This window comes from Miscanthus floridulus, chromosome 12 (assembly GCF_019320115.1).
Source record: "Miscanthus floridulus cultivar M001 chromosome 12, ASM1932011v1, whole genome shotgun sequence".
Taxonomy (NCBI): Eukaryota; Viridiplantae; Streptophyta; class Magnoliopsida; order Poales; family Poaceae; genus Miscanthus; species Miscanthus floridulus.
In genome coordinates, this window is record NC_089591.1 from 38407517 (window position 1) to 38422465 (window position 14949).

The window sequence follows — 14949 nt, forward strand, 5'->3', positions numbered from 1 at the left end:
TAAATGCAAACGGTAATGGAATCCAATTAAACTGGAAACGTAAATAATGTATCAGATCACAATATTTGTTTGGTTCTAGACGATAATGCAAACGCTTTCACTCACTCTTGCGCCCTCAGCAGCCAGCACCGAGCGCCTTAGCCTTGTACTAGTCACGAAACAACAAATTAAAAAAAACAGAAATGCTATACAACACATATATTTTAGTGTAACAAAAACACATTGATTTTCTCTCCCTCTCTTTTCAATGTCTTCTCAGCCTCTAGCACCGTCTGCCATTGTCTGCACGTTTGCTTGCTGCTGACTGCTGCATGCGTGCATGTGTGTGCGTGAGCGTGGGGGAGGAAAGGTGATCTGTACGAAGAGCCAGCCGAAGGATCGCCGTCCTATATGCGTATACGCGTGCTGCCGGAGGTTCGAACATCCGATTTGTCTTTTTGTTCTTGCATAGAAAAAAATTATTTCTTATGATATGTAGATCTGTGGATCTATGATCTTGTTATTTGTGATCTTCTGAAGGTAAAAGAAGGATGGAGGCTGTTGGATCTTAATTCTATGGTGTAGAAAAATTTATGTGTTGAAACTACGTAAAACACATGATTGTGCAGTAGACAGACTTGTCCTTGGCTGGGCTAACATGGAAAGTTCCAATCGGACTCTGAGACATATCATATACGTATGACAGATCAGTTAGGAATAGGAATATTCTAAGGCATGTACAAGGGATAATTAATCTTGTACCTATATGTATAGGACTCCTCTATTGCCGTAGACCAGGCACCCTATATATATTTTGTATGGGGCACGACCGATTGCCCGATCAATCGACATATACACAATATACATTACTTTTTCATCTACATTTTCTTCCAGCATAGTAGTTCGTAGTTCTTACCGAGCCCTAGCTCTCTAGGATTGGTTCATCTTTACCGTTTTTGCGTTGAAAAACGGTCGGCTCCCCTCCACGAAAGCGAGGATCTTTTGTTGCTTTGCTCGGAAAGCAACTGCTTGTCGTTACAAAAGTTATCATGTTGTTGCGCGGGTCAATTTCGCGTGCCAACACAATTGGCGATTCCGTTGGAGAAATTCTTCATCGACAAACAAGAGGCCGATTTTAACATTGATTCGGCCATCTATCAATACGCCACCAGCAATTTCGTCAAAGGCCGACGTCCAAGTTTGGTTCGGCTAATATTTAATAGATCGATTTTCAAGCAGCAAGCCAAAGCAACAGAGTAGCAGCTATTTTTATTTTTCGTCATAGAAAGTGGATAACGGAGAGAAACCAGCAGCAATTCTTCCATAGCAGAAAACTAGAGGCGTTGGTTCCAGCTGAGCACGATATCATCATCAATTTCGATATCATCATCAATTTCGTTCATCCACGCCAGTGTAATCTGTAAGTACGACATTTTATCTTGTTTGCAGCTACGATGGATTCATATAGTAATATTGCTAGGCATGTTGGTGGACCTGTTTCATCGGCTATTGATCTATCGAATGGTAGTTTTAGCTACGCAGATTATCAAGTTCAGAATTATACAGAGCCGATGCAACAACATATTTATGCTTCTAATTTTAATCATGCAAGCAATATACAACATGACCTTTTCAATTCTAGTACATCGGCAGTATTTATGACACCAATGTCATCACAAACCCACATGCCGTTGTGTAATCACGATGGCCAGTATAATAATGCTTATTCGGCCAATTGTTTTGTACCTAACACTAATAAGTCTACCGTTTTAACTTCGGTTTCACAAAACTTCAGCACATATGACCGAATTGTTGGCTTTAGTTCTGATGTGCAACAACCTTTTTATCAAGAAGTAGCATGTAGCACACCACCTTCGCCACCTATAGGTATAGGGTTCCGTGTGAACCGGTTCCAAATGTGTATTCTAATGTATCTCCGCAGCATACGTCGCATGCTCAGTCCTCTTTGCTGGAGTTACAATCACATACCTATGCTGCATTTGTGCCACAACCTAATTCTCTAGAGCCATCTCAATTTTGTAAGGACCTAATTGACAAGATTCTTATAGAATATGGTTTCAAAACTCGTGCAAGTTCAAAAGAAAATAAAGTTGATTCGGATATGAATGATAATTCGGTTATTAAAAGAGCCGAAGAAAACAATACTTGTCCGGATTCAATCATGCTCGACGATCTATCTAAAGATGCACGGTGGGAAATTGAACGGGAGCTCGAGGAAGATAGGCAGGAGAGTCTACAGAGAAAATTAGCAGGCCTTGAGGAACAGCGTCGTAAAAAATGTAGCTGCATCAGACCACTCTGCTTCACCTAGCACCGAGGTAAGTAAATCACTCTCATCCACCAAATTCAAAGAGGTACGGATCACACATACATTGCCTATTTCTCAATTTAATAAAGTCTTTATATCAGATAAATTTGGTAATGATCTTAGGAGTCTGTTATATGTCTCGAGCAACAATATTTTAGTGAAGTACACCATATCTATTCCAAAGTCAATTTATGCTTGCTCGAAATTAAGGGACATGTTTTATGATAATTTTGCTACTCAAAATATTAAATTGATAACTGATAAAATAAAAGAGACTGATTTTAATGGGATCAAATACAGTGCTGAGTTATCAGATAATGCAAGTTCAAGCAAGGTTGAGATAGCCGAATTAGAGAGTAATTCGGGTGGTGTTAAAAGTAGTGATAAAAATCTGAAAACTAGTAAAGATAAAAAGACCGATGTTAGCAATGTCAAAGAATGTAATTCTGAAGCATCGGACAGTGTTCAATCGGCTATTGTCAAAGGTCGGTTCGATTCTGTAGAACCTCAAGGGATTGGGGGGCATGGGTCAATTGAAAAACCTAACCCCAAACATGTAATTAATTTTGAGGATAAAAAGGTGTTGATTCGGCCAAAACAGGCAGTTTCAACGAAAGGCAAGAAAGTAGCGTTGTCTAGTGAAATCAACAGTGACCTTTTTCATGATAAGATTAAAAAGCCTAGCAAAGTTGTGAGCCAAAAGAAGAAAATGGTTTGGGTCCCTAAAATTAGCATAGGTATTAAGAGTGCATCCCAAACATCTGCCCCTAGCACTACGAAATCGAGAAAGCCCAAGGTGACGTTCCAACAGCTTCTGGCTAAATATGAAAAAGAAAAGGCCGTCAAAGGTTCTAATCGGCCTGATTATTTTCAGCATACTAAGTCTTTTTCTAGACAAGGCACTACTGGAAACCGGCACTTTGCCGAGTGCCGGAAGCTTTGCCGAGTGTATTTTATCGGGCACTCGGCAAAGACGGCTTTGCCGAGTGTTTTTTCGGCACTCGGCAAAGATGTCTTTGCCGAGTGTTTTTTTCGGCACTCGGCAAAGATGTATTTTACCGAATGCCATTTTTTTGGCACTCGGCAAAATACGTCTTTGCCGAGTGCCTTTTTTTTGGCACTCGGCAAAGAGGCATTTTGCCGTGTGCATTTTTTTGGCCCTCGGCAAATTAATTTTTTAAAGCAATTTTTGAGGCCCTAAATGAATTCAAATGAAAAACTTTTCAACTACAAAGTTGTATAACTTCTCAAGATCTACAAAGTTTATTTTGATCATTTCTTCATTTGACAAAGCGACAATAACGTTGTTCATAAAATCTACATCTCTCGTATCTCTCATATTAGTTTCATGAAAGTAGAAGAGAGATATATAAGATTTGTGAATAATGTTACTACCACTATGTCGGATGAACAAATGACCAAAATAAACTTTGTAGATCTTGAGAAGTTATGAAATTTTGTAGTTGGCAACATTTTGATTTGAAATCATCTTGTCATGCAAAAACGACGTTTGAATTTGAAAATTTAAAAATTTGAATTTTTCAAAAGACCTCGGATTGTAACGCCCAAAAATTTGCATCAATTTAAAATAGTTGAATTTGATTTTTTTAGTGATTTTGTGAGCTTGTCAATGTAGTTAAATAAATAATTTTTGTGAAGATAAGATTAAATATAAGTTTAGGAACATGTTGATGCACTCATGCTAGAGCATATGTTATTTGTGATTGCCTGGTTTTTGTTGCAAGAGAAAAGGAGTTTAAATTCTATTTGGATTTGCTTTGAAAAATTCTGGAAATAAAAAGAAAAGGGAGAAGTTCTTTTCCTTACTGTTCCTAGCCGCGAGGCCCATTCCTCTTTGATTTGGCCTGCTCGGCCTCTCCCTCACTCTGGCCCGAGTGGCCTTTTCCTTGTGCTGGCCGCAGTGGTCATCTGGGCCGTTCTTCTAGCCCAGTCCAGCAGCGCCGCCGCTTTCTTCTTGGGCCGAGCCGAAGCCCAGCAGCCGCGCAGCGTCAGCCCGCGAGTGCTAGCGGCAGCAGCCCGCCTCCTTTCTCCTCTCTGTCTCGCTGACAAATCGGGCCCGCACGTCAGCGTCGCCTTTCTTCCCTGAGTCGGAGTTGAGCCGAACCCGGCACCGACCCGTCCGCATGATTTCCTTGCGCGTTGGTGCAATCCGCGTGTCCGGGTCCCTATAAAGCTCGAACGACCGCGTCCGCGACGCCCTTTGCAGCCCTAAGCGACCCGCTGCCTCGCTCTTGAGCAGCAGAGCCGCCGAAAACCCTAATCGCCACAGCCGAACGTGATTTGTTGTTCGTGTGATTCTGCCAACTCCGTAAGCTCCTGGACGAGCTCCGCATTGCCTTAGTGAAGCCGCCAGTTCTTTTCTTTCGTCGTCCTGCGCCTTGCTCCGCTCTCACCGGCTTGCCGAACTTACAGGACTGCCATCGCGAGCCGGCCGTTCACCTCGGTCCCTCCCCGACCACATCTTCTTGCTTGGTGAGATCCCCGTCTCCTCCTTTGTCGTTTGGCACCGGAATCATTGAAAATCGTGGCCTGTAGCGCTCGGTATGAGTTCGCCGGCGAGGTCCTCGATTTTCCGACAATGGCGCCACCGCCGGTTGTTTCTTCTCTGGCCGGCCGTTGCCCCTCATCTAATCTGGTCCATCCATATTGGATCGGATGGCCAGTAGTGGCCGGTACCCTTTCGCAGGGAATAATTGCTAAAGAGCCCCTGAGCTCTTTAGATTTTGAACCCGTAGTCCAAAGCGTATTCCAGAGAATACGTTTTCTCTTTTGGAAAACGTATTTTTCATTTAACAGATTCAAAATCAAGTTCCATCTAATTACAGTTTTGCCACTGATTTCAAATGCTTATAAAATTCTCATTTTAACTCTGATTCGATCCGTTCAAATTGCGTTGGATTCGTAATCTCATGATCTACGTGTTAGTGTCCTTGTTAGCACAGTTCTAGTTTTAAATTTCGAGTTCATGTTTAATGCATTAATAGTTTATAGGAAAATTGGAAAATTCATATCTTGCTCGTTTTAGATCCAAATTCGTTGAATTTTGCGTCTATGTGATTGTAGTGACGAGTAGAATGTTTTTATACACTTTTCAAACTGTTTTCTTGCTGGTGGTGTATTATTCTAATTATAGCCTTTGTTTGCTTCATGTATGATTGCTCGGATGATTGTATGTTGTTGCTTGGTGTTGTTGATCGAGTTCAGACGGTGAGGTTTACGTTGGTGATCAAGAGAACTTCTACGACCAGCAAGACCAGCAAGACTTTCAGGAGAACTTTGATCAAGGCAAGTATAGCTAAGGACCTTCCTTCTTGTCCTATTCATGATGCTCACTAAAATACATATGCATGTGTCTTCCTTGCTACCTATAGTAGGATTTCCTAGATTTTGAATACTCAATTACCTTGTCACCTTGGGAGGTTTGCATTGGGTAGTTCTATTGCTTGTGCAACAATCATGATCTTGAAACTTAATTAATGAATATGCTATAAACATAAACAAGATGACTTTTTAGCAACAGAAGGACTTGTCTTGTAACTAATTATCCGGGATTTAACGTACAACTGTGAGGGCTATATGGCTCTGGCTCTAGTTGCTTGAGAAACCCTTTTCTAGCTGGTTAGACGTCTGCGAGTTGTGTATAGGACAGCCTCTGTCCTGTTGAGCCTAGCTATGGAAGCGGCCTTTTATATTATTGGAAGGGGGGTTCCTATATCTGATGACCCTGCGGCCCTGGCCGGTTAGACGAGCTCTTGGGTGGCTTTATATGGTTTCCGGTGTTTTGGGAGTAATTAACCCACTCATTTAGGAAACATGACTCACAGTGAAAGTGTCCACCTCTGCGCAGAGTTAACAAACTGGTATACTAGCCATGCTCACAAATACGAGCGACCTCGGAACACTTACATTAAGGGATAATGACTTTTACTTGTTAAGATGATCATTTATGCTAATTGTTTAAGATATTGATTATTCATGATCATTGATCATGTGTTATGGGATTATTGCTACCTTGATGTTAATAAATGCTATACTTAATGATGACTTAAATGCTAACCGCAGTAAACCAGTGTCAGCTATTTGAGCCTCATGAACCCTTAGTTATCTTGTTAAGTACGACATGTACTTATGCCTTGCTTTATCTTTTATGTTGAAAAAATCCCGGATGGGTAACAGATCAAGATTTGATTGAAGATTACCGTGATAAGTATTAGGCTTGGTGTCCACCAGTTGACATCCCTGTTGGAGCTTCCGCAAAAGAGTTATCTTAGCAGCTATTATATCTATGTTTGAGACTATGTGTTGAATATTTATTCACTATGTAACATTGTGTTGGTACAATTCACAATTTGTCCACTTATGTGTGCGACCACTCCTGGGGTGCACATAAGACTTTTATACATCATCTTTTGTTCTTAAAATTGGGTGTGACAGATTGGTATCAGAGCACTGTTGACTGTAGGACGTAAGCCTAGTTATAATGGTCGTTTTTAGCTTCCTTTGCTTCACTTGTTTCATGCTTTCCACCTCAATCTTGTTATTTGCTAAGTTTTGTGCTTCTTTTGTCTTATTCTATTATAAAATCAATTGATTCTATTCTAAATGATTTGAAATTTCTATAGATGACACATGACCGCAAGTCTGCCCGCTTGTACGTTGGATGCTTTCAACCACAGCATGTTGTATATGAGCCAATGGAGCCTAGAGAGGACGTCCAGAGGAAGAACTAGAAGAATGAGGTTGGAGAAGAGGTCCATTCTTCGCCAACTCCGATAGCTCAATCCCCAGCACGTGTGGAGGCCATTGACTTGACCAATGATGATGGAGATGAAGTACTCCAGCCACTGCCTCGTATAGGTTGGACTGACAAGTTAAGCATCAAGAAGCCCGATGATAATGCCTTCTACCATGACCTGCTGACAATTATGTTGGAGTGCTATTACCCAGACCTGCAAGCCACTCTAGAGTATCACACTATGGAGCACATTCATCCTCTGATTGGTTCATCTTGGGATACTTGGTTGCTGATCAAGACCCCGAATACTCGCAAGATTGATGCAGTTGTCACCCACCATGTAAGTCGAGCTACCGTGGAAAGAAGCATGGAGGATGCTGCTTCCATTGCACTTGCCTACTACCGTGGCCGTCTCTCTGATGATAAGAAGGACGATGGACTCTTGTATTACCCATGCTATCTTCCGAAGGAAAATAGTTGGACCATAGAGGTCGTGGTAAAAGGATCGAAGACTCTTGAGGCCACCGTTGAGTTAGACCGTGAACTTACAAATAAGGTGGGAGCGTTAGAAGGAGAGCTGAAGAAGGCACAAGACATGATCAAAGAATACCAGAAAGAGATTGATAACCTTAACGCCGAGTTAGGCCGTCCCAAGTTGTTTGAGAAGTTAGATGAGCCCTCCAACAAGAAGAACGCCGCCCCTTAAGTTTATGAAACCATTGTAATAGGCACGTTTTTAGTATTGTGAGTCGAGTCGAGTCTTTTAAGTGTTTGTGAACTATTGGTGTGCTTGCTGGATTATTATTGTGATTTATGTGTGATTTGGATCTTTGTGATGAGTGCTGGAACTTTGTGGGCATGTCCACGAGTTCCTTAGTTAAAAATATTAAGGTTAAAAGTGCTATAATAAATAGTTTGGGTTGGTCTATCCTGTCTCTTTGCTTGCTGTTTTCTGGAGCAGTCAGTGATGTTTTGATTATAACTTTTCACCTGTTCGAGCAATGGTCATGAAATTTTACTGGGAGTATATAGACTTCTGTGTCATTCCAATGGCACAAGAACCACCTTTTTATCTTTTCGTATCTGAGAGTTATGACTGTCACAATATGAACTTCTGTGCTGTCTGGAGTCTGAGGACAGTTTCTGTTGTGGTCTGTTTTTGATTAATGTAACGTCAGAATCAGAAAATGTGGTCTAAATGAAAGTTGTAGATAATTTCATAAGCTTTCCAACCGTATAAAGATCATCTTAGTTGGATATCTGGAACTCGAGTTATGACAGTTTTTCTGACCTGCTGATTCTGCATCACGTCCAGAAATTTTCAGAATTGCCTATCTCTTACATATTGGTGATGTTTCAGGTTGGATTATAGATGTCTGGCCGTGGAAGAGGTAGAGGACATGGGAGAGGTGCTCCACCACCCCCACCACCACCCATGACTGCAGTAGAGGTGTTGGCGATGCAAGGACAGTTCATGCAGTCCATGATGCAGTTCTTTCAGAACCAACCTATTGGAGCACCAGCACCCCCACCACCAAGAGACAAGCGGAGGGAATTCATGCAAGGACATCCTCCAGTTTTCTCTCATGCCGCTGACCCCTTGGAGGCAGATGATTGGCTACGCACAGTGGAGAAACAACTCAACATCGCTCAGTGTGATGATCAACAAAAGGTGTTGTATGCATCGGGACAGCTTCAGGGAGCAGCTCAGACTTGGTGGGAGTCATATCAGTTTGCTCGTCCCAACAATGCTCCTGCTATCACTTGGCTAGAATTTGTGAGGGATTTCAAGGCACACCATATTCCAGATGGTTTGATAGAGCTCAAGCAGGAGGAATTCAGATCTCTCAGGATGGGTTCTATGTCTGTCAGTGAGTATCACGACAAGTTTGCTCAGTTGGCTCGCTATGCTCCTAATGACGTGAGGGAGGATGTAGATAAGCAACGTCTCTTCCTCAAGGGAATTTACTATGATCTCAGGTTGCAGTTGGCTGGTAACACATATGCTAATTTCCAGCAGTTGGTGAATCGTGCTATTGTGCTTGACAATATGCGATTGGAGAGGGACAGGAAGAGAAAGATGAAGGGACAGGCCTCCGGAAGAAACACACGCTCGCGCTATAATAATCAGCAGAGGTATCAAGGTCCAGTCAGTCAGTGGAACCGTGGTCCATTTCCACAACGCTCTCAGAACCAACAGCAGAATTGGAACTAGCGTACCCTGCAGCAAATGGGCAATTAGACTCCACGCCAGGGAACGCCCAACAACACCCCGATGAAGAGCAGTGCACCTAGTACTCCCAATAGGTGTTTTCGGTATGGAGATGTGGGACACTATGCTAACCATTGCCCTCAGAAGCCGAATCAACAGACACCTCAGAGGCAGAATAGCAACTAGAAGCCCGCGTACAACACTGGAAGAGTGAACGATGTGGCGCCTGAGACTGTGGTTGGAGCACCAGAAGTTATGATGGGTACGTTCAACATCAACTCTATCCCCGCTAATGTTCTTTTTGACTCTGGAGCTTCGCATTCTTTTATTTCATAAGCATTTGTTAGAACACATAGCATACCTTTAATTGCAATGAAGACTCAAATGCTAGTAAATTCACCGGGGGGATCAATACCAGCTGCACATTGTTGCCCTTCAGCAAGTCTTACCTTAAGGGGGGTAGACTTCACAGTCAGTCCTATTGTGTTGAGAACTTTTGGGATCGATGTGATTCTGGATATGGATTGGATGAAAGAACACCGAGCTATGATTCAGTGTCAGGAGAGAGTTGTAATAGTGACAACACCAAAGGGAGATCGAATCAGTGTTGGCATGACAGTGCAACCACCACCAATAGCTACAATGAATCAACTAGATGATGATGATGCTAATCCTCAGGACCGTGTTGTGGAGGAGTTTCCAGATGTCTTCCCCGATGATTTGCTAGGTATGCCACCTGACCGTGACATTGAGTTTATAATTGAATTATTACCTGGTACTGCACCTATAGCTAAGAGACCATATAGAATGAGGGTTAACTAATTAGAAGAACTTAAGAAACAATTGAAAGAGTTGTCAGATAAAGGTTTCATACGTCCTAGTGCATCACCTTGGGGAGCACCTGTGATCTTTGTTGACAAGAAGGATGGAACACAACATTTGTGTGTGTGGATTATCGATCTCTTAATGAGGTAACTATCAAGAACAAGTACCCATTGCCTAGAATTGATGACTTGTTTGATCAGTTGAGAGGTGCTTATATGTTTTCTAAGATTGATCTGCGTTCTGGTTATCATCAGTTGAAGATTTGGAATACTGATATACCAAAAATAGCTTTTACTACGAGATATGGGTTATATGAGTATACAGTTATGTCGTTTGGTTTGACCAATGCACCTACCTACTTTATGTATATGATGAATAAGGTGTTTATGGAGTATCTTGATAAGTTTGTGGTAGTATTTATTGATGACATACTGGTATTCTCTAAGACTGAAGATGATCATGCTGAACATCTGAGATTGGTGCTACAGAAGCTTAGAGAGCATAAGCTATATGCTAAGCGTAGTAAGTGTGAATTCTGGTTAAGAGAAGTCTCTTTTCTTGGACATGTTATTTCTAATGGTGGCATAGCAGTGGATCCAGGCAAGGTGAAGGATGTACTGAATTAGAAGCCACCTACTGATGTAAGTGAGATCCGTAGCTTTCTTGGTTTAGCTAGTTATTATCGAAGATTCATTGAAGGTTTCTCCAAGCTTGCTAAACCAATGACAGCCCTGTTAGAGAAGAATGCTAAGTTTGAGTGGTCTAGTAAGTGTCAAGCTAGTTTTGAGGAATTAAAGAAGCGGTTGACAACAGCTCCAGTGCTGATTTTGCCTGATCTAAATAAGAAGTTCTCTATCTATTGTGATGCGTCTCGTCAAGGGTTGGGATGTGTTCTTATGCAAGAAGGTAGGGTTGTTGCTTATGCATCTAGACAGCTGAGGAAACATGAATTGAATTATCCTACTCATGATTTGGAGTTAGCAGCTATGGTTCATGCATTAAAGATCTAGAGACATTATCTGATTGGGCATAAGAGTGATATCTTTACCGATCATAAGAGTTTGAAGTACATATTCACTTAGACGGATCTGAATTTGAGACAACGTCATTGGTTGGAACTGATCAAGGATTATGATCTGGAGGTGCACTATCATCCTAGTAAAGCGAATGTTGTGGCTGATGCACTTAGTAGGAAGAGATCTGCCAATGAGCTTGAGATGGCGCCTGTGCCAGAAGAGTTATGGGAAGAGTTTCAGCACTTGAACCTTGGTATTGTTTATAATGCTATGGAGATAGAAGTGACACCTACACTAGAGTTTGAGATACGTAAGGGTCAGTTGGAGGATGAGAAACTAAGAGAGATAGCAGGTAATGTAGCACTTGGGAAAGCTCTAGGCTTCAGCATAGATGAGAAGGGGACTCTATGGTTTGGGAAAAGAATTTGTGTGCCTGAAGTGAAAGCCATTCATGATGCAATTCTACGTGAAGCACATGATTCAACTTATTCTATCCATCCTGGCAGTACTAAGATGTATCTGGATCTTAAAGAGAAGTATTGGTGGTATGGTCTGAAGAAAGATGTAGCTGAGTATGTTGCTATATGTGATACTTGTCAGAGAGTGAAAGCTGAGCATCAGCGACCTGCAGGATTGTTGCAACCTATGAAGATACCTGAGTGGAAGTGGGAAGAAGTTGGTATGGACTTCATAGTGGGGTTACCACGTACTCAGTGAGGTTATGATTCGATATGGGTGATTGTGGATCATTTGACTAAGGTTGCTCACTTCTTACCTGTCAAGACCACTTATAGAGGACCAAAGTTAGCAGAACTATACATGGAAAGGATAGTGAGTCTGCATGGTGTTCCAAAGAAGATTGTGTCTGATAGAGGTTCACAGTTCACTTCTCATTTTTGGAAACAGGTACACACTTCGCTGGGCACAAAGTTGAATTTTAGCACAACCTACCATCCTCAGACTAATGGACAGACAGAGAGACTTAATCAGATTTTAGAAGACATGTTGAGAGCATGTGCGTTGCAGTATGGTACTAGTTGAGATAAGAGTTTGTCTTACGCAGAGTTCTCATACAACAACAGTTACCAACAGAGTCTCAAGATGTCACCGTTTGAAGCTTTGTATGGGCGTAAGTGTAGAACACCTCTATTTTGGAATCAAACAGGTGAAAGTCAAGTGTTTGGACCAGATGTGCTTAGAAATGCTAAAGAGCAAGTGAGAAAGATTAGAGAGAACCTGAGAGTGGCACAAACCCGTCAGAAGAGCTATGCAGATAATCGAAGAAGAGACTTGGCATTTGAAGAAGGAGATTATGTCTATTTAAAAGTATCACCTATGAGAAGTGTGAAAAGGTTCAACATGAAAGGTAAACTAGCACCACGGTATGTTGGTCCGTTTAAAGTTTTAAAGAGATGTGGAGAAGTGGCTTATCAATTAGAATTGCCTGAGAACCTGTCTAGTGTGCATGATGTGTTCCATGTGTCTCAACTTAAGAAGTGTTTGCATGTGCCTGAGGAGCAAATACCATTAGAGGAACTTGCTGTTAAAGATGATCTGACATATGAGGAGTTTCCAATTAAGATTTTGGATATGGCTGACAAAGTTACGAGAAGCAGAACGATTAGGATGTGCAAGGTTCAGTGGAATCGGTATTCGGAAGCAAAGGCAACTTGGGAAAGAGAAGATGAATTGAGAAAGACATACCCGTAGTTGTTTGAGTAAGCATAGCCTAATCTCAAGGACGAGATTCTCTTAAGGGGAGTAGATTTGTAACACCCAAAAATTTGCATCAATTTAAAATAGTTGAATTTAATTTTTTTAGTGATTTTGTGAGCTTGTCAATGTAGTTAAATAAATAATTTTTGTGAAGATAAGATTAAATATAAGTTTAGGAACATGTTGATGCACTCATGCTGGAGCATATGTTATTTGTGATTGCCTGGTTTTTGTTGCAAGAGAAAAGGAGTTTAAATTCTATTTGGATTTGCTTTGAAAAATTCTGGAAATAAAAAGAAAAGGGAGAAGCTCTTTTCCTTACTGTTCCTGGCCGCGAGGCCCATTCCTCCTTGATTTGGCCTGCTCGGCCTCTCCCTCACTCTGGCCCGAGTGGCCTTTTCCTTGTGCTGGCCGCAGTGGTCATCTGGGCCGTTCTTCTGGCCCAGTCCAGCAGCGCCGCCGCTTTCTTCTTGGGCCGAGCCGAAGCCCAACAGCCGCGCAGCGTCAGCCCGCGAGTGCTAGCGGCAGCAGCCCGCCTCCTTTCTCCTCTCTGTCTCGCTGACGAACCAGGCCCGCACGTCAGCGTCGCCTTTCTTCCCTGAGTCGGAGTTGAGCCGAACCCGGCACCGACCCGTCCGCATGATTTCCTTGCGCGTTGGTGCAATCCACGTGTCCGGGTCCCTATAAAGCTCGAACGACCGTGACCGCGACGCCCTTTGCAGCCCTAAGCGACCCGCCGCCTCGCTCTTGAGCAGCAGAGCCACCGGAAACCCTAATCGCCGCAGCCGCACGTGATTTGTTGTTCGTGTGATTCCACCGACCCTGTAAGCTCCTGGACGAGCTCTGCATTGCCTTAGTGAAGCCACCAGTTCTTTTCTTTCGTCGTCCTGCGCCTTGCTCCGCTCTCATCGGCTTGCCGAACTTGCAGGACCGCCGTCGCGAGCCGACCGTTCACCTCAGTCCCTCCCCGACCACATCTTCTTGCTTGGTGAGATCCCCGTCTCCTTTGTCGTTTGGCACCGGAATCATTGAAAATCGTGGCCTGTAGAGCTCGGTATGAGTTCGTCGGCGAGGTCCTCGGTTTTCCGGCAATGGCGCCGCCGCCGGTTGTTTCTTATCCGGCCGGCCGTTGCCCCTCATCTAATCTGGTCCGTCCATATTGGATCGGATGGCCAGTAGTGGCCGGTACCCTTTCGCGGGGAATAATTGCTAAAGAGCCCCTGAGCTCTTTAGATTTTGAACCCGCAGTCCAAAGCGTATTCCAAAGAATACGTTCTCTTTTGGAAAACGTATTTTTCATTTAACAGATTCAAAATATAGCGACTTCAATGGCCGGTGGCACTGGACGAACGGGCGCTGGCCGATGGCGGCCTCCCCCGAAAAAAAAATTTTGCTATTATTTTTAGGGTTTTTTTCGCATTTTCATTTTGCCGAGTATAAATCTTTGCCGAGTGCTTTTCCGGCACTCGGCAAAGGCTTTGCCGAGTGCCCGACAAAAAGCACTCGGCAAAGGCTTCTTTGCTGATTAATTTTTTGCGGAGTGGCCTTTGCCGAGTGCGGCACTCGGCAAATCCTTTGCCGAGTGTATTTCGGGCTTTGCCGAGTGCCGGCAAAGTGCCGGTTTCCAGTAGTGAGGTTTTGATGACTGCAAGCATTGGCGAGAGAATATGTATACACGACAGCTATATTTTTCAATGGATTATATGTACCGGGAATGTCCACCTAATATGCCAATGTCATATCCATCACGTGGGTTTAACTGCCATGATCCGGGCTTCACAGAAAATGCACATCTCCTCCATCATGGTTGGCAACCTGCAGGGCAGCTGTTTGGGCAGCAAGTGCACAACAAAAGGAGATGGTTACAACAGCAGGGCACTGGACTGTTTCCAGATCAAGATCACAGGCCAAGAGATACTATATTTGTTCATGGTGGAGAAGAGATTCCAGTTAGTGAAGCTTTTAATTCAGAAAGATATAGTATTGCAGGAAGTTCAAAATTGAGCAGTCATGCTTTGGGTGCCAGGAGGGTCTCGTCTAGGTATGATGCTGGTCATGAAGCATATGGTGTTGTTGGACTGCCCAGGCACAACGTTGATGGGCTGATCCAAATTGG

At 43.0% G+C, this 14949-nt stretch overlaps 1 protein-coding gene across 1 annotated transcript; it reads left to right on the plus strand.

Moving 5' to 3' along the window:
- The first annotated feature begins 8499 nt into the window (after positions 1 to 8499).
- LOC136495728 (uncharacterized) lies at positions 8500 to 9279 on the plus strand. Its single transcript, XM_066491582.1, has one exon. The coding sequence runs from the start codon at positions 8500 to 8502 to the stop codon at positions 9277 to 9279; it is 780 nt and encodes a 259-aa protein (XP_066347679.1).
- The last annotated feature ends 5670 nt before the right edge of the window (positions 9280 to 14949 follow it).

Coding starts and splice junctions, on each gene's coding strand:
- LOC136495728 (XM_066491582.1), top strand. CDS start 8,500: ATGACTGCAGTAGAGGTGTTGGCGATGCAAGGACAGTTCATGCAGTCC.